This window comes from Rousettus aegyptiacus, unplaced genomic scaffold (assembly GCF_014176215.1).
Source record: "Rousettus aegyptiacus isolate mRouAeg1 unplaced genomic scaffold, mRouAeg1.p scaffold_m13_p_8, whole genome shotgun sequence".
NCBI classification, from domain to species: domain Eukaryota; kingdom Metazoa; phylum Chordata; class Mammalia; order Chiroptera; family Pteropodidae; genus Rousettus; species Rousettus aegyptiacus.
In genome coordinates, this window is record NW_023416311.1 from 14,828,216 (window position 1) to 14,852,904 (window position 24,689).

Sequence of the window (24,689 nt, forward strand, 5' to 3'; positions counted from 1 at the left end):
ATCTTAGAATTTATTCCTGCATTAGCTTTTTTTTTTTTTTTCTTTTAACTTTGGTGCAGAGATGGTTTCCCCAAAACATGTCAGAGCTTCCAGAAGGAAAGTTTTGGAGGGAGCCCAGATTCCTTAGCTGTTCAGTGAGCATGTTTTGCCTTCCTCCTAGCAAGAGGTTGTCTGTTTTCACAGGTCTCTGTCCCAATGGGTCACTCTTGGAAGGGGGCGAACCCTGCATCTTTCTCTCTAACCACTGCTTTTTGGGTCCGAGTGGCCTCCATGTCTGTCATAGGCGAGAGTAGGTGACAGCAGGGCAGCTGTGGAAGGCATGTGGGATTGATGAGCACTTTCTGGCACAGAGTACTTGTGACTTCTAACCTTGCACAAGGGTCCCCTGCATACATATCCTGGTATGCACAGCTTAATGATGTGGAGTAAGTTGCTCATCTGTGGTTGTGTCCCTGGCCTTTGCCCTCTTTGCAAGAGGCTTGGGGAGCTTGTAGAGCCCTGGAGGTTCAGACTTGGGTTTTGTGTCTAGAAACCTTTGTCCTGAGCTGTGCAGGTCTTTCCGATATGCAGCCAGGTGTGGAGGCTCCACTCACCAAACAGGAGGGGTGGGTTGATAGGTGAGAGTGAGTGGAGAGGGGATGGAATGATGAGGCTTCAGAACTGAAATCATTCTGTCACTCCAGATGCACCTTCTCTGCATGGCCCCTCTGTGGACAGCCATCGTTCAGACCCTCAGGCCAGTATCAATCTCCCTGCAGATGTGCTGTGGACTTAAGACCCTCTCATAAGTTCTCACTTTGCCACTATTCTAGCATGGGCAGAACCACACCCATCCCTTTATGGAGGAGCTGCCTTCAAAACAGGTTTTCTTCCACCACAAAAGAGGAGTTCACATGATAGAGGAGAAAGCCAAGTCCCTACACTTACACCACCAAACATAACTTAACCATCAATAAATGGTTTACTTTGGTCTTCTCAGTATTTATATTTGTTTAGTCATAGCTATGAAACACGGAGAGTTTTCTTTTTTTTATAGAGTACCTGCTTTTTGTAAAAATTCAAACCATACATGTGACCTGATTTCTACCATCATCAATTTGTTTTTCCTATAAATATAGGAAAATGTAAATATAAGAATCTTTTAAAAAAGTAATTACAATGTGATACCATTTTTATACATAAAAAATGAACAGTAATTGCTTAATAGTTCAAAATATTCAGTCAGTATTAAATTTCCTATCATAATTCCATGTCGTAATTTTTTTGGTTGTTGTTTACTTGAATTAGGATTTAAATAAAGATCCCACATTTGAGCTTAGCTAATTTGTCTCTTAAATTTCTTTTAACCTGTAGCTTCCTCTCCATCTATATTTTTTCCCTTACAGTCTATTGAACAACCCAGGTTATTTGTCTATATTATAGAGTTTCCCAGACTTTGCCGATTGCATCTCTGTGGAGTCATGTAACCTGTCCCTCTCCCTTCTCTGTGTCCTGTAAATTGGCATTTGGAACTGGCCACTTGATCACATCAGGTTCAGTCCTCTCACACCTTAGATTGGTGGTAGTGTCTTCTTTACTAGGAAGCACTTGACATCCATTCATCTCTCTCTCTCTGTGATGTCAACAGCCCTTTATAGCCATAGTAGCCTAGATCTGTTAGTTCAGTAGAGAATACAGAATGATCATAATCTAATTCCTTCATTTATGAGTTGGAATTCTTTAAAGAGAAACTTCCTCATAGCAACTATTTATTAACTGGCTACACTGTTAAGGAAAAACAGGATAAATACTATTTCTTCTCCTTTTGTTTTTCTTGCCACTTTTCAAAACCATGAATTAATTCACCATCATCCTCCAGTGAAGACCAATTCATCAAAAACACTGTTACCCCTGCCTCACACTATACACAAGTTAACTCAGTTGTTAATTGGTTAGATCAGAGATCTGAATGTGGGATCTAAAACTATAACACTCTTGGTAGAAAGTCTAGGAGCAAATCTTCATGACCTTGGATTAGGATATATTGTCTTAGATATAATACCAAAGGCACAAGCAGCAGAAGAAAAAATAGGTAAATTAGATCACATCAAGTATGACAATTTTTTTGCCATGATACCATTAAGAAAGTGAAAAGACAACCCACTGACTAGGAAAAAATATTTCCAAATCATATATCTGATAAGAGACTTACATCCAGAATATATGAAGAACTCAAAGTGACCAAAAACAAAAACAAAAACCCCAAAACATTAAAAGATGGGCAAAAGGTCTAAAAGACAGTTCTCCAAAGAAGGTAATCAGATGGCCAATAAGCACATGAAAAGATGCTCAATGTCATTAGAAAATACAAATCAAAACCACTATGAGATACCCCTTCATACTCACTAGGATGGCTATGATCAAAAAGACAGATCAGTGTTAGCGAGGATGTGGAGAAACTAAAACCCTCATACTCTGCAGGTGAGAATATCAAATGGTGCAATCACTTTGGAAAACAGTCTGGCAGTTTCCCAGAAGTTAAATATAGTTACCTTATAACTCAGCAAATCTACTTCTAGGTATATATCCCAAAGAATTGAAAATACGTTCACATAAAAAGTTGTACAGGAATGTTCATAGCTTTATTAGTAATAGTCAAAAAGTAGAAACAACTCATGTCCTTCAGCTGATGAATGGATAAAATGTGGTCTATTCATACAATGGAATAATAATATTCAGCCCTGAAAAGGAATGAGATTCTGATGTGTGCTATGACCTCAATGAACCTGGAAGACATTGTCCTCAGTGAAAGCCAGCTGGGATTTAGGTAGGGGTTGTGTTGAATGTGTAGATCAGTTTGGGGAGTGCAGGTGCTCCTTGACTTACAATGGAGGTATGTCCCAATAATCCCATCATAAATTGAAAATATTACAAATCGAAAATACATTTAATACACCTACCCTACTGGACATCATCGCTTAGCCTAGCCTACCTTAAGTGTGCTCAGAACACAGTATCTAAAAATGCTGGTAGCACAGTGCACTGTAAAGTATCAGTTGTTTACCCTTATGGTCACATGTCTGACTTGGAGTTGTGGCTCACTACCCAGAGTCCTGCATATCACTTGCCCAGGAAAAGATCAAATTTCAAAATTTAGAGTACAGTTTTGTACCATCTTAGTCAAAATATTTAGTCAAACCATGGTAAGTCACAGAGTATTTCTATATTGTCATCTTCACAAAACAAGATGTCTTTTGTAATTTCTTTAAAAATCTTGTGTAGTTGTCAGCATATATAAGCTTTGTACTTTTGTTAAATTTACTCCTTAGTATATATTTTTGAGGCTATTATAAATGGAATTGTTTTCTTAATTTCATTTTCAGATTATTCATTGCAAGGTTATAGAACTATAGTTGATGTTATCTGTGATTAGAGATAGTTCTTCTTTTCCAATATGGATGCCTATTTCATTTTTTTGCCTAATTGCCCTGATAGAACTTCTGGTACAATGAATAGAAATGGCAAGAGTAGCATCCTTGCCTCGTTCCTGACATTAGGGTTAAAGCTTCCAATATTTCACCATTGAGTACAATATTAGTTGTATTTTTCATAGATGCCCTGATCAGATTGAGGAAAGTTTCCTTCCTGCCTGGTTTTATGTATTTTTATCAAGAAAGAATGTTGAATTTTCATTAGATGCTTTTTTTGCATCTATTGAGGTGATCATGTGGTTTTTGTCCTTTATACTTATTACATTGATTGATTTCTATATATTGAATTACCCTTGTATTCTTGGGATAAATCCCACTTGGTTATAGCACAGACTCCTTTTTATGTGTTGCCATATTCATTTTTCTTGTCTTCTGTCCAAGAGGTAACCACAGTTTATGGAATGTTTGCTGTGTTTCACATGTGGGTTTATGGGTAAGAAACTAGCAGTCTACATTTCTGGCTTGAGAAGAGCGTGGGTGTCTCCTGACCTCAGGAACATTTCTTCAGGTCCCGCCTTCCCCACTGGCACCTCAGAGTCTGACTTGCAAATCTGTGGTAGCCAGGGTGGTCCATGGCCCAGAATGCTGGTCACTTTCTTTGAACCACTTTCAGGGTGGAGACAGGCCTTCTCTCCTCCCAAAAAGAAGAGAGAAACAAAAACCTAGCTCACGACCCTTCTTTCCCTTAACTGTGTGTCCTAGTGGCATAGAGAAGACTAAGTTGGCCAATGGTGGAGTCTGGTGCCCAGTTTTCCAGTAGCTAGAGAAGTTTGACCTTTGGTTTATCTCTGAGCTTCCAGAGGGAGAAGACTAAGATTATCTCTGGTTTTCTGATACTCTCTGAGGCTCTTTACCTAAGTGTCACAGATAGAAGCCAGCCAGCAGTGAAGCTGGAGAGGCAGAAATTACTTATTTTTCACATACCTTTCAGTGAAATTGAACATTTGCTTAAATCCTGAGAGTAGGCAACAAATGTCTCTGTCATCAGGAGAAATCACAGATGTTTTCTTGTCCTGTTAAAGGACAGACTTTTGATCTAGTTTTTATGCTCATCATCACTGCAGAATTACTGTATTAGATATGCTGCCAGGTCTTATTTAGTGTATCAATAAAACCATATATTATCACATCACACATTTATTATTTTAATGTTTTGATACTTTCATTATTCGTAGTTTTGTGTAGTTTATTTTATACTTTTAGAACATCTTTAGGAGGACAGTCCTATTCCTTTCCACACTCCAAAGGAGTCATTCATCTCTCAACTCACCAGAGAGCTCCTTTCCAAGGGGGTGACTTTGCATATCTGCAGGGACTTGGAGTCTGCCTTTACAAAGGTGGGCACAGGCCCCTGGGGAAAAGGAAGCAGCAGGTGTCATAGGAGACAAGCCCACCCAAACTCAGAAAGCTTAAAACAAAAACAACACAGTCCTGATGACATGATTCACTGTTTAAAGCCAAGCCATACGGGGGTGGGGCTTTGTTTTGTGCATAATGCAGCTATTTAAAAGCACAGATACTTCTGCTTACTGTTTGATAGCCTCGGTTATTTAATTATGCATAATATATGTCTTTCCATATAAGATGTATTTCTAGTACTTTTTTTTTTATAGTGACATTGGTTAATGAAATCCAGTAAGTTTCAAATTTACAATTCAACAGTGAGGCATATATATATTGCATTGTGTGTTCACCGCCTGTAGTTAGATTTCTTTCTGTCACCACATGTTTGACTCCTTTTACCACATCTACCTCTCCTCTCCTTCTAATACTTTTTAATAATAGCATTACAAAATAGAAATCACAGAAGCAATGCATAATTACTATGAAGACTGGAAACACTGCATAAGCAGTAAAGTATCAAGTACAGACCCCAGAGGGGCAAGCCAGTGGCTTTTGATGCTTATTAAAAAATTGCTCCCCCAAAGTTATATTATTTTTATCTCCACCAGCAGCACTGTGTCCGTCTCAAATCTTGGCCAACACGATGTATTATTTTCCTTCTTTTTGTGTTTGCTGATTTGATAAGCTATCATTTCATTTGCATTTCTTCGATTCATTTGTAGTTGAATGGTTTCATTTGGTTTTGGCTCTTGATTTGTTTTTCTCTCTCATGAATCACCTCAGTGTTCTTGGCAGTATCAGTCAGGGCCCTGGCAGGATGCATATGCATCCTCAAAGTCTTTATAGGAGAATAACTCACCAAGAGAACCAGTTAAGGCAGCAGGGCAAAGGAAGCAACAGGACTGGATCCGAGCCCTGGGGGACAGGTGGGAGGGACCAACATCTGGGGGGGTGGGTGGCACTGGTGGGAGAGAGGATGCAGCATGTGAGGGCAGGAGGAATAAACCCCATCTCCTGCCTATCTTTGCCGGCTCCAGGGCTCCAGTACACAGGATCCTGCCTCGAGGACAGAGACCTCCATTGAGGAGAGTCAGCACATTGACTTTGTGTTTTCTTCCTGGGTACCTGCCTTTGGAGGCCGTTGAACCAGCAGCCTGGAAGTCTCCTCCATGGGTCCCACTCTGGCTCTAGGGCTGCCTGGGGATTGTGGGTGGGGATACGATGGCCATAATGGCCAGTGGACCTGTCTTAGTGCCAACCATCGCATGCTGAATTGTTGTGGCTGTAGTCCCTTGGTTCCTTTTGGATTTTAATTTAGGTATTATGTAATTTATAGCTGTATATTGTAAAGAATTTTGTAGACGGACAAAGCATGGGTTTGTCGTGTTTTATCACATTTAGCTGTAACCTGTCAAGTTATTTCTGAGTCAGGCCCAAGACCAGTACAGAGCCATCAGTCCTTTTGGGAAGAGAAATATGCTTTTCCCAAACTGGACCGTATGTGTAACAGGGTAGTCAATTTTTTTGTTTTTGTCCGTTGGGAAATAAAATTTTATTCATACATATGATTTTTTAAATGATGATTTTAGCAATAAAATATTTTGTAAATAATTTATTTTTCATTACAGTTGGCATACAATATTAGTTTCAGGTGTACAACATAGTGATTAGACATTTATATAACTTATTAAGAGATCACCCCCAATATATTTAGTACCCAACACCATACATAATTATTATAATATTAGTGACCATATTCCTTAGGCTGAACTTTTATATCCCCATGACTATTTTGTAACTACTTATTTGTACTTCTTAATCCTCTCCCCCCTGCACCCCTCCCTGCCTAACTCCCCACTCATTTAGCAACTCTCAAAATGCTCTGTATATCTCTGATTTGGTTTCTGTATTGTTTATTTTGTTCTTTAGATTCCACATATAAGTGAAATCATATGGCATTTGTCTTTTTCTGACTTACTCTACTCAGCACAATACCCTCTAGGTCCATCCTTGTTGCTGCAGATTGCAAGATTTCATTCTTTTTTTTTAATGACTAACATTCCATTGTATATCCATTCATCCACTAATGGACACCCAGGTTGCCTCCATATCTTGACTTATATAAGTAATGCTACAGTGAGCATATGGATGCACATGTCCCTTTGAGATAGTGTTTTGGGGTTTTTTGGATAAGCACCCAGAAGCGGGATACTGGTTCTTTCTTTGTCCTTTGTTATAGCCTTTGTTTTAAAGTCAGTTTTGTCTTACATAAGTATTACTACTCCAGCTTTTTTGTTTGTTTCCATTTTCGTAAAATGTCTTTCTCCATCTCTACTTTCAGTCTGTATATGTCTTTCAGTCTGAAGTCAATCTCTTGTGAGCAGCATATTGACTCGTTTTCTTATCCATATCTGTCTGATTGGAAAATTTAACCCATTTACAACTAAAATAATTGTTGATAGATATGTAGTTATTACCATTTGATTATTCATATTTCTTTCTTTTTTCTTCTTAAAGAAGCCCCTCTAACACTTCTTGTGATAATGGTTTGGTGTTGATGAATTCCTTTAGCTTTTTCCTATCTGGGAAGCTCTTTATCTGGCCTTCTATTCTAAATGATAGCTTTGCTGGGTAGAGTAATCTTGGTTGTAGGTCGTTGTTTTTCATCACTTTGAATATTTTGTGCCAGCCCCTCTGGACTGAGAAGTTTCTTTTGCGGATTCAGCTGACAGTCTTATGGGAGCTCTCTTGTAGGTAACTAATTGCTTTCCTTGCTGCTTTTAAGATTCTCTTTGTTTCTAACCTTTGGCATTTTAATTATGATATGTTTTGGTGTGGGCTTCTTTGTATTTATCTTGTTTGGGACTCTGCTTCCTGGGCTTATAAGTCTGTTTCTTTTGCCAGGTTAGGGAAATTTTCCACCATTATTTCTTCAAATAGGTCCTCAATTCCTTGGTCTCTCTCTTCTTCTGGTATCACTATGATGCAAGTGTTGGTACACTTGATGTTGTCCCAGAGACCCTTTAAACTATCTTCATTTTATTTTATTTTTTTTGCATCCTTTTTTCTTGTTGCTATTCTGATTGGGTGTTTTCTGCTACCTTATCTTCTAAATCACCGATTCGATCCTCCGCTTCGTTGAATCTATTATTGATTCCTCTTAAGGTAGTCTTCATTTAAGTCATCGTGTTCTTCATTTCTGACTGGTTCTCGTTTATGTTTTCTAGCTCCATTTTAATATTTTTATGTTAAAATTCTCACTGAGTTCCTCTTTTCCCTAAGTTCATCGAGCATCCTTATAACCAATGTTTTGAACTCCAAATTTGATAGATTGTCTCCATTTTGTTTAGTTCTTTTTCTGGAGCTCTGTTCTGTTCTTTCATTTGGGGTATTTTTTTGTCTCCTCATTTTAGCTGCCTCCCTGTATTTGTTTGTATGTTTTAGGTAGAGCTGCTATGTCTTTCAGTCTTTGTAGAATGGCCTTATGTAGTAGGTGTCTGTGGGGCCTAGTGGCATAGTCATAGCGGTCACTTGCACCAGGTACTCCAGGTGTGCCCCTTCTGTGGGTTGTGTGTACCCTCCTGTTGTAGTTGAGTCTTGGTTGCTGTTTACACATCCATGGGAAGGATTGATACTCAGGTTGATTTGTTGTGAGGACTGGCCATGACTACTGTGGGGGCGCTGTTGTGCAGGGGTTGACCATATGGAGCAGGATTCACTTTAGCAGGGCTCTGGTGCCTGCCCAGTCTGACCTTTGGGTGTGTCATTCTTGGGTGTGGCCCAGGGTCATGCTCTGGCTCATTCCGAAACTGTCCACTGGGTGTGCAGATCCAGGGCCTCCTGGGAGGGGCCCTGCCGCCGACCAAGTGCAGCCTGTGCCCTGCCTGGGGTCACCTGGCATGAGCCAGGGTGGTCAGTTTTGAGAAGGAAGGACATTTAAGCCATCCTCTCTTCTCCAGCTTCCTCTCTTCCAGAACATCCCAGGACCGAGCTAGCTGCTGCCACCATGTTCAGGCCGTGTCTTTAGAGGGCAGGTGTTCATGCCTGTGTAGCACACGTTCCCAGTGAGAGAGACTACATGGAGGCCACTCAGGGTTTCTCAGCCAAGCCCCTAGGGACATTTAGTAGTGGAGACTTCTTGGCAGTGAGGCTGTCTGGTAGCCTGCAGGAGGATTAGCTGCATCCCTGACTTCTACCCAGAAGGCAACAGTAGCCCCTTCCTGTCTTGTAGTGACAGCTAGAAATGTCTCCAGGCATTGCTAGATGTCCCTAGCTGAGAACCCTGCCTAAAGGAATGCTGATACTTGTCGGTGAGCTTGAAGACCCCTGTCACTGTCAGTGTTGCCTGATTTCAGAAGTGTTTCCGAAGGGCCCGAGACCTCTCAGCGGTAGGTATGGTGATATTCTACCTGGTACACTTGAGGCTGGTTCAGGAAAATATGAGGCAGATAATTCTGGCAGAGCATTAAAGGTGTTGAGAGAAAGGACAACTTGATCTGCAGAATGGTCAGGCTAGGTTAAAGGGGCTTGTTTGTGCAGAACAAAATGATACTAAACCACAGTATTGTCTCCTGTCTGCTGTGGGTTGCTGGAACAGGACGGGAGATGGGGCCATGCTAGGACCTGTTGGTGGGAAAGGCAGTCTCCTTGGCTAGGACCAGAGCCTTGCCAACAGCCATTCAGAGAGGGTTACAGATCTGGTTACACAGTGCCAGCGTGGAAGGTCTTGGGAAGCAGGTTGCTGCTGTGATATGGGATGTCACCAGGGAATCATCGAAGGTGACATAGCATTTCATGCTCTCCTTAGAGAAGTGAATTGCTCTCAGATGGTGAGTGGCTTTCATGCTGGAATCCCTGCATCCTCTGGTCTTGGGGAAAGGCTGAGAGCACTTGTGTTGTCCTTGATGCCAGACGACGCCCCATGGGGGATGCCTCAGGAACGGGGTGGTGTCGCAGGTGGCTCGTGCCCAAGGTGCTCTGTTCAGGGCTGCGCAGCCACTGATGAGCCCCCGAGGTCCTTGGGGGCCACTGGAGTGATAACCAGTGTCAGTGCCTCCTCTCTTTAGTGCTAGTTGGGTCCAGACCATCCTGCTGTCACTTGACCCCACAGGTCTGCACTTGAACTTGGTGAACCTTGCATTGCACAGTACTTGAACTTGGTGAACCTTGCATTGCACAGTCCAGTAACAGGCAACAGGATGTTGCAGAGGGTTGCCTGCTGGGACGCTTGAGTCTTATTCCCTTACAGCCCCTTACCTCCCTATGCAGTTTGTTACAAGGAAAGGGTTTCCCAGCCCTGCACACAGCCTGCAGGGGATCTAGTCCTTTTCTGTGTTCTGCGACATTCAGTGCGTGCTTGCTGGCTGTCTGGATGCATTTTAGGTACCTCGAGATGTTCCAGCAGACAGAATGCTGGATGAGTGTAGCTCTAGCATATCAATGAGAGGTGCCAGGAGAATATGAGGCAGGGAGAGGTGTCAGGAGGGGCTGCCCTGGCGGTGTCACTGAGCCTGGTGACCTTTGAGCCAGCCCTGGGAAGTGAGGGTCCCAGAATGGGGTTCAAGGGAGGGCCCTGGACAAGTTAGGCTCTCAGGACTGTTCAATGCTATGCTGATAAAAAGTTCCAGTTTATACCCATGTCACCCATGATGTACTGATAGATGAACACTCACGGTTGCTAGTGCCTTGTGTCTCAGCATGACCTCTCTCTCTTTTCCCCTCTTATCAGCCAGGGCCAACTCATTTGTAGGAACAGCCCAGTATGTATCTCCAGAGCTGCTCACAGAGAAATCTGCCTGTAAAAGGTAACCAACTTTTTTCTTTTCTTTGATACATAATTTTTCCCTGATCGATAATTTTTTCTCTAAAGTAGCTAGTACAGTTTTTTATGTGAAATTAACAATTAAGAAAATGCCTTTCATGGCCTTAATGGAACTAAGCGTAGTTTGGAAGACCTTAGCATTTTGTCTTTTATTCAGCACCTTTCCTTTAATAACCTGTGTGCTTGATACTTCCTGGGGCAGTTGTTGCTTCATGGTTTGAGATTGAATCTTGTTCCCTGAGGAAAACTATTTAGTGGTAAAAAGTGTGACTGACATTTCTGTATTATTTACATGAGGTTTCCTGCTGTGTCCAGGACCCCAGAGATCCTCGGAGCTGCCTTAGCTCCGGCAGCCTGGGAGTGGCCGCCACCACAGGTCAGCTGTTTAGTGTAACAGGCTCTGCAGACTTCTGGAAGAGGCCCAGAAGGCAGCGTGTGTGGGAGGGGATGGAGCCAATATCCAAGCAGGGGCCCAATAGGCAGGAGTTAGCCCTGCTCAGTGCTCAGAGTAGGACAGGCCTGGCAGCGGCTACAGGGTTGAAGGCTTTGGTAAGTAGAGAGGAAGTTAGGGTGCAGAGGATGTGGGGGCTGGGGATCTGCTCATAAGAGCAGAAGTCTGGAGAGTGAAGAAGGGTCAGCAGCAGGGCAGCAGGGCAACAGGGCAGTGGAGGAAACAAATGTCAGGGCACTTACGGCCAGGAGTGGGAGAAATCTGGAGAGCTGTCACATGGGTAGGAGGCACGTGGAAGAATGAAAGGTGGCGGCAGAATATGGGGTTTCAGAGTTGGGGGAGTGGTTCCAGGCAATGACAGGTTCTGTGGTTGAAGCTTTTTTCTTGGATTTTTTCTGCCTGGGGCCCATCAGACACTTGGCCCACTGACACCCTCCCTTGAGTTGACAGGGTCACAGGGTCAGTGTCCTGCACTGGCAGGCTGCAAGGGCATGCGCCTTCCTAGAATGACGGAGAGACCGTGCCAGAGGCGGCAGAGGAGTGAGTGGTTCTGGGGACAGCAGCTCTGTATTTCTGAGCATGATGGCTTTTAAAAGACTCTTTAGGGGGTGGAGCCATGGGGCGCAAACATGAGGATGGAAGGATGCCCCGAAAGATTAAACTCCGGCATCTTGGGTTTTGTTTTTAACTTTATTCAGTCAACAGATTTTGAGCTCTTACCATGGGCCAGACGCTGTTATAGGTCAGGGCTTCCCTGCTGGGACAGCTCTACCCCCAGCGGACATTTGGCTGTGTCTGGACATGGTTTTGGTGTCATAACTTGGTGGGGGTGGGGAGAGAGTGCAGTTGGCATTCAGTGGGTGGAGGGCAGGGGCGCAAATGAGCATCCTGCAGTGCTGAGACATCCCCATGGCAAGAATGGTTGGCCCTAGACTTCCACAGTGCCGAGGCTGAGACACGCTCTTCCAGGTGGTGGGTGCTATTGGCCAAATTATTAAAGTGTATGTCACTGCTGCCTAAGAACTAGGTTTTCGTGAATTTGGGGATTACTTGTAGGGGGAAACAGGTTGTTAGTACAGTTGGGGGAAGGTTTCCAAGCTCTACTGAATGAGATAAGGAAGACACAGAGTGGCCCCCCTTCTGTGTGACAACAGGAGACTGAGTGTCTACTCAGATCCATTTGTCTGCGCGTTTACAGCACTTCAGAAGGATATACAAGGAATGGATAACAGTGGTTATCTGTGGGCCGAGGGAAAGGGTTGTAAGGGAGACATCTTTTTAGGCTTTTAATTTTTTTAATGTGATATTCAGAATTAGTTAAAAATTTTTTCTCATTCTAAAAGTGATACCTAATCATTGAAAAGAATTTTTAGAAAATGTGGAGAATAAAAAAAAAACGAAAAACAGAGTCTCCAGCCCACTTACAGTCACAGGTAATGAGTTGGTCTATCTTCTCAGTTATTTTTTTCTATGGGTTTTAATATGTTTTGACGTAATTTTTATACAACTTAGAGTGATACAGAATAACCAGTTTTGAATCCTGCTTGTGATTACATGATGAACATTTCTGCATGTTGCTAAATTATTTGCAGATATCTTTAACAGCTGTGTAGTTTTCCAGCATATGAATTTATCGTAGCTCATCAAACTCTTCCTTTATCGTTGGACGTTGAAGGGATTTCATTTATTTGGCACAGTCTGGCATGCCTACTGTGTGCTGCACATCCTTTGTTGTAGGGCATAAGGATATTTCTGCTCATCCAGTGAGAGAGCTGGGGTGCCGTGCCGGCCAGGTGGTGCCAAGATTGCCCCAAGTCTGCCCTTAGTTCTTCCTATGTTGAATTTCAGGAAGTAGAATGGCTTAGCCTAACTGAACATTTTAACAATCCTTGATCCATAATGCTTTCCAGAAATGTTACACTGGCTCCCCCTTTAGTTTTTATTATAGTAAAAAAAAAAAAATTTTTTTTTAATGATGATATAGCATCTAATCTGCTAATGGTAAAACATTCAAATAATTCACAGAGGTACAGAGTTAGCCTCAAAGCAGGTTTTGTTGGTGATGACCCTGGAGATGACCCTGTGAAAGCAGCAGAGGCAGTCCTGCCTATCCTTTCTGGCCACTTCCACACCAAAAGGCTGATGCTTTGCTGTCAGCATTTTCCTTGTGTAAAATAGCTCCCTATTTTATCTAAAGTAAACAGGAGAGAAAACCAAGTGTAAAAATTAGTTTTTGAATAGAATGAAGATTTATTTTTAAAATCCTCTTCATTCCATCTGTGTGTTGTGACTCAGATTTCTGATCTGTTGCATTTCTAACTTAAATCCAGAGCCTCATCTGTCCCAGGCCTATGGTGCTGATGATATAGAGCCTTCACCCAAAGTCCTGCACTACAGTTGGCCTGTTGTCTCCACTCATGCCCTGTGAACCCATTTTCCAGATACCAGGCTATAGCCTCTTCCAGAAATTGACCATATTCAGCCACCCCTGAGCTCTTCTACATCCACTTAGGGCTTAGGGGGGAAGTGGCTGGCAGTGTGGGGCAAGGTGCATCTTGATGCTTTCGTAGGCCTGAGCTGGGAATAGAATGTAAAACTTACAGAGGAAATCAAATATGCCAAGTAAATGTCAGCTGTGAGCACTGAGATGGCACTGAGGGGACAGAGCATGGATGAGAGCAGGCCGGATGGTGGAGTGACATCCAGGGTGAGGGGAGCAGCCCCCTTCTACCCTCACCCCCCCTCCGTCCCCACCAGCTGGTTCTGGATACGACTTAGGGCAATTTAGAACTGCAATATATATATATATATTTAACATATAATTAAAATGTTTATAAAGGAGAAGCAGTGCTTTGCACAGTCGGTCCAAGAAGGGAAGAGAAAGCTTGCCTTGTGCACATCCTATAGATTGTCTAATTTGACTCCTTGGTATATGTATATATGAGCTTGTGTCTATTTCCTTGGGGTAAACAGTGAGTTATGAGAGATTCTGAGTTTATTCTTAGCTGTACCCACCTGCCAATGATATGGGACAAGCCACTTTAGTCTCACCCACAACCTCCCCCACCAACGGCGCTGGAAGAAAGTATGTGCAGGATTTCCTGGGCCAGAGAGGCCCCCTCAAGAACAACCTGAAGCAGGTTCTCACCTTCACACTGACCTAGTTTTAAAAGAGAACAGTAGACTGAAGGCTGAAATGGGGTGCTATGAACAGAGGGCACGGAAATGAACTATGCTTTTCACTGAAATTTTACAAATGTCATTCTTATTTGTCGTTCCCCCCCCCCCCCTTAAAGTTCAGACCTTTGGGCTCTTGGATGTATAATATACCAGCTTGTGGCAGGACTGCCTCCATTTCGAGCAGGGTAAGAGACACCTCCCAACCCCTACCTCCCTCACCCCAACACCTCTGCCCATGGAAGCAGCGAGACAGAGAAGTGGAGGGGGCTGGGCCATGGTGTGGGAACTTCCATGATAATTCTTAAATAAACACGGTGGCTCTGTGCGGAGAGAGGGAGACTACTGTCCTGGGGAAGGTGCAGCTCTATTCTGGAGAGATTTGTGTGACCCTGCCAGGAATGATCATTCCTCTTATTTTACAGAAACGAATATCTTATATTTCAGAAGATCATTAAGTTAGAGTATGACTTTCCTGAAAAATTCTTCCCTAAGGCACGAGACCTGGTGGAAAAACTTTTGGTAAATATTTTGAATTTTCTTCTGGTAAGATGATCTGATAGCTGCACCCTGAATCTGAACCTATGGTCAGAAAGGCTTTCCTGGGGGCACCTGTGTTTAATAAAAGGCTGTTTGAGGGTTGATAGTGATTATAGATATGTTCATTTCTTCTGTCTCATCTCATAAGCTCTTTTTAATTTCCAAATGCCTGATTCTTGACCTTAATAAGACAGGAAATTACTGTATCATTTTGCATTTGCTTATTAACATATATAGCATTTTAAGTTACCTGATGCAGGAGCAAGTGGTGTATTACAATGGCAGATAGCCATAAATCCTACTTAGTGACATCTGTGGATATCATCTTTAGAGTCAGCTACATGAGGTTTTCAAAATAACCCAGGTAACATAACAGAGGTAAACAGATTTATAAACAGATTTACCCAGGAAAGGTATGTCTGTTTATGTTCTAGAAATTGCAACGTCCCTGTCCCTAGGGACTTTGGCTCTAGACCTTGCCTTAACTGGATTTTGGAAGAGCAGGGTCAGTTCTGCCTTGGCAGTGGGAGAACGCAAACAGCCTCTTGCTGCCTGTCCCTCCTATGCTTGTCCCCTCAGTGGGTAGCAGCGGGTGCATGCTTGATCCTCTTGTGGGTTAGGGGGCGGGGGAGCAGAGCTGAATCCCAAAGGAGACAGCTGTGGGACCCTGTGATGTCAAGTGCTGGTGGGAGACACAGGCACTTCGCTCTCTGTGATAGTTTACTATCCAGACGAATTCTTTATTCGCTGTTATTAAAGCCAGTAAGTTCACGTTTTTCTTATTTTATGATTTTCAGATATATATTTTAAAATAATACTTGCTGCTATTCATTAAAATTTGAGGTTTTCATTCCTTGTTACCTGTGAGAGGGAAAGGGGCAGAAACCCTAGAGAAGTGAAAGGATCCCATAGGTGACTCATTCTGTCCGCAGCCCATGGTGGGATTGGGTGCGACGGGTCACTGCCCTTTTATTTCCAGGAGATACTCCAAATTGAAAAGAATGCTTGAAAGATTCTTGTCTTTTTTTTTGGTCACAATTACTTTTTAACCCTTACACTGACTTGCCTTGACTTTCATTTAAGGTTTTAGATGCCACAAAGCGATTAGGCTGTGAAGAAATGGGAGGGTATGGCCCTCTGAAAGCTCATCCATTCTTTGAGTCCATCACGTGGGAGAATCTGCATCATCAGACGCCTCCAAAGCTCACAGCCTATTTACCAGCCATGTCGGAAGATGATGAAGACTGCTATGGAAATGTAAGCCAGCTCACATATGTCGGGAACAGCCCAGGCAGAGATGAATTCTGCTTGTTGTGCTATGTGAAAATGGTTCCTCTGTGCACAGGGATTTTGTGCCCACAGGCCACGGGACTCCGATTCATGGGATGAGTGAGTCGAAGGGAAGTTGGCATAGATCTAGTGGTGGCCGAACACTTTGTGGCCCCGCAGTCTGAATCTCTCATAGAGATGGCCCAAAAAGGCATCTGTCTGCTCATCTGGTCTGAGCGCCTGACCCTGGGGTGGGCAAGTCCCTTTTTCTCTTTTCCCGTAGTTGATTTTCACCCAAAAGAGTTGAACTGGAACCAGACTTGGGGGTGGGGGGGCCGGCCATCTGGAGCCAATGGTAGCAGCACCCTGGGCTTCTGGGCACTGAGTATCCTGGCTGGCATCTGTCCTCTGCTCTTGGCTGGTGCCTTTATAACTATAGTCATTCTGGAATGCCTCTGATCTTTCCAAGAGAAGCCCGGGGTGCTGCTGCTTTGAACTTCTGGTAGATGCAGCATTGAGGATGGACACTGGTCACTGTTGACTTTTTGTGCCTCCTGGAAGCGGGAACTGTGGTACAGGTCCGAGGGGCACAGTGCTTGGGCATCTGTGGGAAGTCATCAGCTTGACCTCAGATGTAGAATCTAACTACACTTCGTTCTATAAACTTTCTTATGGAGAATATAAAGCATACGGCAGTGAACAGAGGAGTACAGTGAGCCGCAGTGCAGCCACCATCCGCCTTCACTTACCAACACATGAGCAACCTTGTACTCCCCTCATCACCCTCTACCATGATACCCCATATTTAATATGACTTCAGGTGATTTTGTCATTGATAGTTCATTTTTTTGTTTGATTTCTGTCATTATGACTTATTCTAACCAATTGTCACATGTAGAGCTCCACTTTAGTTAATGTGGGAATTCTAGATTTTATCTAAGAGTTATCCAAAGCCAAGTTAAAATTACTACTGGTATCACCTCTCAGAGATCATGTGTTCCCTGTGTCTCCTACCTACTATTATAAGCAGCATATCTTCTTTGTTTGTCCTGAAATATCCTTTGTGCCCAGACTTGAAGGGAGCCTGACCTGCTTTCCTGCTGTGGCGGCCAGGGCTGCCTGCAGTGTCCACATGGGCAGACTGCAGAAGGCTCAGCCCCAGGACTTGCTCCTGAGCCCTGATGCTCTTGGGTCACAGTCAACCAGGGTGGGTTAGGGTCTCCAAGGCCTTTGGCAGGGGTGTCCCAGGGTAGCAACATGCTCTACTAGTCATGCTCTGAGGGACTCCAGCTAGGCCCCAGTTGTCTTGGCTCTCAGTGCTTAGGAGCTAGGCTTCATGTAGTGTGTGTGCGTGCACGTGTGTGTGTCTTTTGCAGGCCCTCTGCTTTTTCATCACCTTCGCTATGCTGAGAGCTCTCAGTATTCAAGTGTTGCCATCCAAAAACTGGCTCCACGTGTTAACATTACTTTTTTTAGATGGCTCAGCCTCAGTTTTAAAGGGTGTGTGGTTTGAAAGCCCCGGATAGTATTCAGGCACAGCTCCCTCTACCAGACTGCACATTTAGACAATTTCATAATCCTCGAAAAAGACTTTGACTTGGAAATGTGTCAGATACAGAGGAAACCTGCTCAAGGAGGCTCTCCCTTCCTGTGGGAGTCGGCAGTGTCTCACAGAGGGGAGTCTCATTCAGGAGAGTCTAGTGTCCTTTTCAGTAGGAGGGGGACTTCATTCTAACTTCAAAGAGCAGATTCTGTCTTTATTTAGGGAATAAAGGGAGCAGGCACCCTATTATCCTCTGCATTCCTAACCCCCTGTCCGTGGCTGATGGCAATGCTTACAGCTGCACTCCATGTGGGCCAGGCCAAGTGCGGCCCTCCTGGAGAGAGGTTCAGTGTTGGGCCAGCACGGTCAGGCGTTTCCTCACTGCGAGTCAGTGAGCATCCCCACTCCAGCCCAGTGTCACCCCTCATCACACGCCCTTTCTGGGTCTAGGGTTTTGTGCTGTGGGTCTGTACTACATGCTGCTGAGGGGGGGAACAGAATGCAGAGATAGAGCATCTGGAGCTTTCCCTGGGGAACAGTACATTGGAGCCGCCAAAACAGGACTTGGTCAGCCAACAGTGGTCATGGTGGTCAGCTAGCAGCTCTTTCATAGGAGTGAGGCAGCCACTGTGTTGGAAAGATGCAGAGGACCAAATCTGAATTCAGTGTTGGCCATTGGAGTGTGACCCTGGGCCAGTTCTGAGCCTCATTTCCCCATCTCAGAAATGGGGTGATGGTAACAACCATCTCACTGGCTCCACAGGCTTGTTGAGATAGACAGGAAGACTTGTGGAAGCCTCTCTAAACTGTGAGAGACTACCTGTGAGTCCTCAAGAGAGAAAGTGGAGAATGTGCCAGGAGAGGCCTTAGATGGAGGGGCCACAGGAGTGTGTTGGGGTCAGTCCCACCTAAGAGCCAGTGTGGTGGGGCTGAAGCTGCTGTTGGAACTGTTTGAGCACATGGGAGAAGGCTACTGGGGGCAGCGCGTGAGGCAGGTGGGAGCAGGAGTGGGCCAAGCCTCTGGAGCCCACAGGGGACTTGGGAGAACGCACTGCAGCCTCCTCTGGCTCTGTGGGCTCTGCAGCTATAAGGGTGCTGGGCAGACTGTCCAGGGTGACCACTTCTCCCCAGGTCTTTGCTGGGGCTCTCTGCCCTGTTCTCTCGCCCGGGAGTGTGGGAATGCACAGACTCTGCCTGTTCAGTGTTTGTGAGTACTCTATTTTCTGTGTCACCAGTGGTTTATAGCTTTCTCCAGAATAGCATGCAGCTTGTCTATATCAAGTTAAATTAATCTTTGCCGAGATTAAAAGTAGTAATTTTTTTTTTAATTGAACACAATCAAATTAGAATATGTAGTGACAGCTACAGAATAAGAAACAGGACCACAGGGCCAAAGGAGGAGGGCCCTGAGCTGCTGCTGAGCCTCTGCACCCTGGAGGACAGGTTCCCTGGGGCTGCAGATGCCCATCCCTCCTCTTCACATGAGGCATCCCAGCCCCTTCTAGTTGGGCAGTGTGGGAGCTTGCAGAGGCCTCCCCTTCCTGGAGATGGAGACTAAAGGTTAGTTAGCTCCTCTCTCGGGCAAACATCTGATGTTCCCCTCAGAAGGGGGACCACTCAGACCAGGCAGGATCTAGCTCTGCCTTGGTTCAGTGGCCAACTGTCCAGAGCCACCCACATTTACCTTGAGAAGCGGCTCCAAGTGACAACTCAGGGGCTTTTCTCCCGCAGGGGCCTTGGGGTCTTCGGGGTGTGAGCTTGCTGCTGGTGTAGGATAGGTCATAGTGTGTCTGCATCTTTGGACTCTCGGGAAAATTAAGATGCTGTCTCACTTTTCCCTCTTCTCTCTGCAGTACGACAATCTCCTGAGCCAGTTTGGCTGCATGCAGGTGTCATCGTCATCCTCCCACTCCCTGTCTGCCTTGGACACGGGTCTGCCACAGAGAGCGGGCAGCAACATCGAGCAGTACATCCATGACCTGGACACTAATTCTTTTGAACTGGACTTACAGTTTTCTGAAGATGAGAAGAAGTTGTTATTGGAGAAGCAGGCCAGTGGAAACCCTTGGTAAGAATACATAGGCATAAGCAGTGCTGCCTTTAGAAATGTAGAGCAGAATGCATGGGAACATAGGGTGTAGTAAATCGAGAGAGCTCAGGCATCCTATCCTTCATCACCACTGCCTATGAGGCTCGCGCCTCCTACAACTGCTGTCAACACTGTACAGTAAGGACCCTCCAAGAGTCCAACTGAAAGTGGGTGTTTGGAGGTATCAGGCTGAGGATGAGTGGGTTTGGGACCCTCCTGGCTCTAGCCCATGAGCCTCCGTGGGCCAGCCATGCTGGCATCCCTGTTCAGATATGGATGCACCACGATTTAAATAACCACTGCCCCATGCTGAGATGTTAGAGGTATTCCAGAGTTTTTGCTCTTATAAGTCATCCTTTGCATATAGCTTTTCCCACAAGTCTGAATATTTCTCTTCAGGTGGAGTCCTGGAGAGGCAGTTGGGTGAAGGTGTGCATATTAAGGAGGCAGTGTCTTATATCCACGGTGCCCGAGAACCCCCATTTCCCAGTGGTCATGTCTGCCTTTGAGCGTTTTGATGCTCTAAAAATGAGCTCATGTGAATTTGTATTTGTATTCTTATCAAGACAAACATCTCTTGTGTTCATTAGCCATTTGTATTTATTTTTTGATATAGTGTTCTTTGACTATTTTTCTTTTTTACATCTTTTAAAAATTGACTTTTAAGAAGGGTTGGGCCTGGTTAGTACTAGGATGGGAGCCACCTAGGAAGACCAGGCGCAAAAAATAAATAAATAAATTGATTAATTAATTTTAAAAAGGGATTGTGAACTGACAAGGTCCTTGTAGTCTGTGAGGTCAACCAAGGGTTGCCTCACCCCCCAAAAAATAATAACTTTTAAGAGCCATAGATATGATGGATATATTTCTGTTGTGTATTTTGCAAACATTTTTCTTCAGTCTCTTGGTGCATGTTTTTGTATAGAAGTTGCAGATTCTTACAAAGTCAAACCTGTCTGTTATTTTGTTTTTCATCTTGGTGTTGAGAAGACTTTCTCCACCCTGCATTATCGTTATCCATTTTCATGGTTTCACTGTCCACATAGGCAGAGAGGAGCCCAGGGCTGGGGGTTGGGTGGGTGGTGTCTTCCAGGATGGCGTGATGGGGTAGGAGGCTGCGTGGAGATGGGAGGAGAAGCAGGGCAGGATTTGAGGGCCCAACTTGGCGTGAAAGAAGATACGTGTGACTTGGGAGCAGTAGTGTGGAGGAGGAAAACTAGGAGAAGGTGGCTACAGAGGAAAAGCAGCATGTGGGCGAAGCTAGGGTTTGTTTGTGTCCTTAGAAATTGTTCTGTCTAGAAAAAGTGAGTGTAGGTGGTGGCCAGCCAAAATACTCAGCACTTCTGAGGAGTGTGTTTCCTAAGGTGATCTCACTAGGAGTATTAGTATGTATTGAGTAGGAGGGAAGGGGTTTCCATCAAAACAGGTAGAGCACTGGTGGGCCACACATTCCAGGCAGGTCTGTGCCTGGGTTGTACAGGAGCTTCCCGAGACACCTGCCATGTCCTCTGCGAACTTGGCTAGGAGCAGAGCGTGCTGAGAAGAGCTGTCACAGGCATGTGGGCAACTCCCCGGAAGGCCCGGGTGCCTCTCTGCCCTGGGAGTTTTGAGGCCCCAGGTGGCATATGCCTTTTTGCCAGCCTTTTGGGCAGGACAGAACAACTGGTGGCAAGTCACAACTTGTGGCCTTTTGGTTGCTTTTTCTTCTGTGTTCTTTCCCTTTCCATTTGGTTCAGGCCCATTCAGAGGCTGGTAACTGCAGATCTCTTGAAGCATCTCTTATTTGGCCTGTGGGAGAGATCTGTCAAGCACTTTGTTCTTTGGAACAGTGGTTTTCAATGTATGGTCCACAGACCAAAATGATTCTAAAACATATTTGCTTTTTTCACCCTTACTCTCTAAATGTACAGGAGAGTTTTTCAAAGACTACATGCTACAGGATGACATTGCTTTGACAGCTAATGGAATGTGTGTTTTCTTGCCTTTTTTGAATCTTCTAAAGAAGTGGGTTTACTGTATAAATATGTGCTGTCGATCATAAACAAAAAGCTGACTAGGAATTTTGTCCACAGAAAGGAATCCTTTGGGGAAAAGCAGTATTGTAATCTGGTACATCCAGCCATGGAGAGCCCCCTGCAAGAAGCAGGAAATTTTTGACAAACAATGAAAAGGAAGTTAAGGGGAGGGACTACTGTTCTGACCATAGAGCTCTAGTGTAACCCTAGAGTTTTTCCTGTAGGGATTTGGCAGCTGACACAGGGTGTGAGAGCACCTCCCACAGGCCATCCTTGTTCCTGTCTTGGTTAAATTTTGACAGTACATTTTTAGAGATTAATAAGTTCTTGGTATTTGCTGGGTTCTTGGTAGCTGTCCTTAGTTATACCTGCTATCATTACTGTAACTTTATATCATTTAATAAATCATACCTGAAGTTTTCCTTGTGCCTACATGGAAATGCAATAAGAAGTAAGTACGTTGGCTTATTTTACAAGAAAATTAAAAAACGTCTCAAACAGTTGTACCTACAGCTGTTATTTTAGATTTTAATGATATATTCTAAAGAACACTTATAATATGTTTTCCTAGTTTAAATATGGGTCATTGACTTAAAAAGGTAGAAGACTTGCTTTCTCAACCCACAGCAGCACCAGCTAAGTCTAAAGATGTGAAAAAGAAGACACCGATGTTACAGACAGTTCTCATGAAAGGGAGGGCTCTACCCCAGAGAAACTGGGCAAAACTGTAAATATGAAACACAAATTCAACAAAAGCTATCTTTCCTTTGGCTTTATAGATGTCAATACCTTGTCGTTTTGTGTCTACGAACAGAACTTTTTTTGCATACTATTATGATGCCAATTAAGTTGCAGCATCATTTTGAGAATAATCATTTAAAGTGTTAAGGACAAAGGATTTCAATATTTTAAACACATGTAATGAGCTCTTACAAAGCCAAACAGTAAAAAATCCCTGAAGCATCTGACAGAGAAGTTCTGTTGTCCACATGCTGGAGAAACGCGTTGGAGAAATGCACACAGTAGCTGGGAGACTAAAGAGCCTTGGACCCTCCACACCGCCAAGTGCCTGCTGGATGGAGGTCAGTGGGAGAAATCCTGGCACTGCCACTGTCTGTGATACAGTAATTCACTAGACTGAAGATGTGGCTGCAAATGCAAAGAGTGAGTTGGTATCTCTACCCACGAGTTGTAAATTTGCCTCAAGAGTGGATGAATCTACAGATGCAGTTAGACTCGTTGCTTTCCTTGTGTTTGTCTGCTATCAACCCCAACTTACCTATTGAAGATGTTCTTTTACCTAAGTGCATGGCAGTAAGCACAAATGGTGCCAGAACAATCGGTGTCGAGCACCTCTTTTGAATCCCATGGTTTGTTCTGGAACAAATGTGTTGGTATGTGCACTGGTGGTGAAGAACCATGGTGGGTAAAACCACTGGCGCCAGATTGCGATTTCAGGCCATGGCACCACGGTGCGGTAGAAAACATGGATTCTTCTTAGCCATATGTTCACAGGGAGAAAAGAAAAGCCAGTCTCATGAGTAGTTGTTAAACCTTGATTTTATTAATGTTCTGTATAATGAAATGGGAAGTGGCCACAAAGCACTTCTGCTGCCAACTCAAGTGTTGGAGTTATCTCAGGAAAAGCACTTATATGATGTTTGCCGTCGGACCTGAACTATCTCCTCTTTTCATAGAAGACCATTTATTTTCATTGGAAGTTTGACAAACTGTGGTTATTTAGACTTTACTGTTTGGCCAGCATTTTTCTGGAAAATGTGCAAAATGAGCCTGTTACTTCAAGGAAAACAGTTGCCAGTATTTGTTACCAATGATGATAAAATTAAAATGTTCAAGTGAAAATTAGAATTTGGAGAACTTTTATCTGTCACTATGAGCTTGACATCTTTTGAACACTAAAAGACATTTTTGAGAATAGATAGTAATATTTATGAATAGATGTGTTGATATTGTAGACTGAAATTTGTCAGTATTTGGAAGATCTCTGTAACTCCTTGAACCATTATTTTTCAGATGACCAATGTAGGACACTATAAAGTCATATAAGGGTAGAAGATCAAAGTGCAAGGTCAATCGATGGAATCTAATGTCACAGTATGAAAAATCATTGTTGGAAATTCAGATTTTCCACAGCACCTAACCTTTAAGAAGCTATGCTTATCAAGTACGAGTGTAGTATCAAAGAAGACCGCCCACAAATACCTGAAGAGGCTATTCAGATACTCCCTTTTCCACCAACTTAGTGAAGCTGACTCATGTTCTTCAGCCTGGGTGACATAGGACAGTAGAGTGAAGGCAGAGGCAGATGGGAGAATCTAGCTCCCTTCTGTGAAGCTACATGTTAAAGAGATTTGCAGATGTACAGCAGTGTTATGCTTCCCATTAATTATCCTTGTTTTCAGGAAACGCTTTTTTTTTTTAAGTAAAATGTTACTTATATTAATATGTAATGGGTTTTTTGTTTTTTAATAAGTTAAGTACTTGAAAATGTCTCAGTTTCAGTTTTTCATATTAAATATTAATGGATATAACTCAAGTTAAGGAAGACTCTTTGGGGTCTTCCATAAGGTTTAAGAGTGTAAAGGGGTCCTGGGACCTGAAGGTTTGAGAGCTAGTGTGTGGGAGCAAACCGGCCACTTGGTCTTCCCTCACTTGCATAGAAGCCAGGTGTGGTAGACCCTCCTGAGGTAGCCACAAGAGCCGCATTAGGGCTCTGGCATCTTTACTGGGCTCTCCTGGGGGTGGCTGTGCACTGAAGTGGCCCTAGCTTGCTCTCATCCTTGAAAATTGCCTTCTTGGAGTCTGGGTAGTGGGGGAATAGGTGAGGAGGAGAGGACCCTGACTTTGGAATCAGGAAAAGCGGGATTTTATATTGTCACCCTAGTGAAATGACTGCGGGCAAGTCATGAGACCTTCAGCCCCTCTGTCAACATGTGTACTGAGGTGACG

At 43.9% G+C, this 24,689-nt stretch overlaps 1 protein-coding gene across 3 annotated transcripts in view; it reads left to right on the forward strand.

Annotated features, from left to right (window-relative positions):
• The window catches only part of PDPK1 (3-phosphoinositide dependent protein kinase 1), a 73,233-nt gene that overhangs the window by 39,307 nt on the left and 9,237 nt on the right, over positions 1 to 24,689 (forward strand). For all 3 annotated transcript variants that reach the window (XM_016122237.2, XM_016122240.2, XM_016122236.2), the window contains 5 exons: positions 10,543 to 10,618; positions 14,383 to 14,451; positions 14,689 to 14,785; positions 15,887 to 16,060; positions 19,469 to 19,683. In XM_016122237.2, coding sequence (XP_015977723.1) covers positions 10,543 to 10,618; positions 14,383 to 14,451; positions 14,689 to 14,785; positions 15,887 to 16,060; positions 19,469 to 19,683 — 631 coding nt within the window. The remainder of the gene's footprint in view (positions 1 to 10,542; positions 10,619 to 14,382; positions 14,452 to 14,688; positions 14,786 to 15,886; positions 16,061 to 19,468; positions 19,684 to 24,689) is intronic.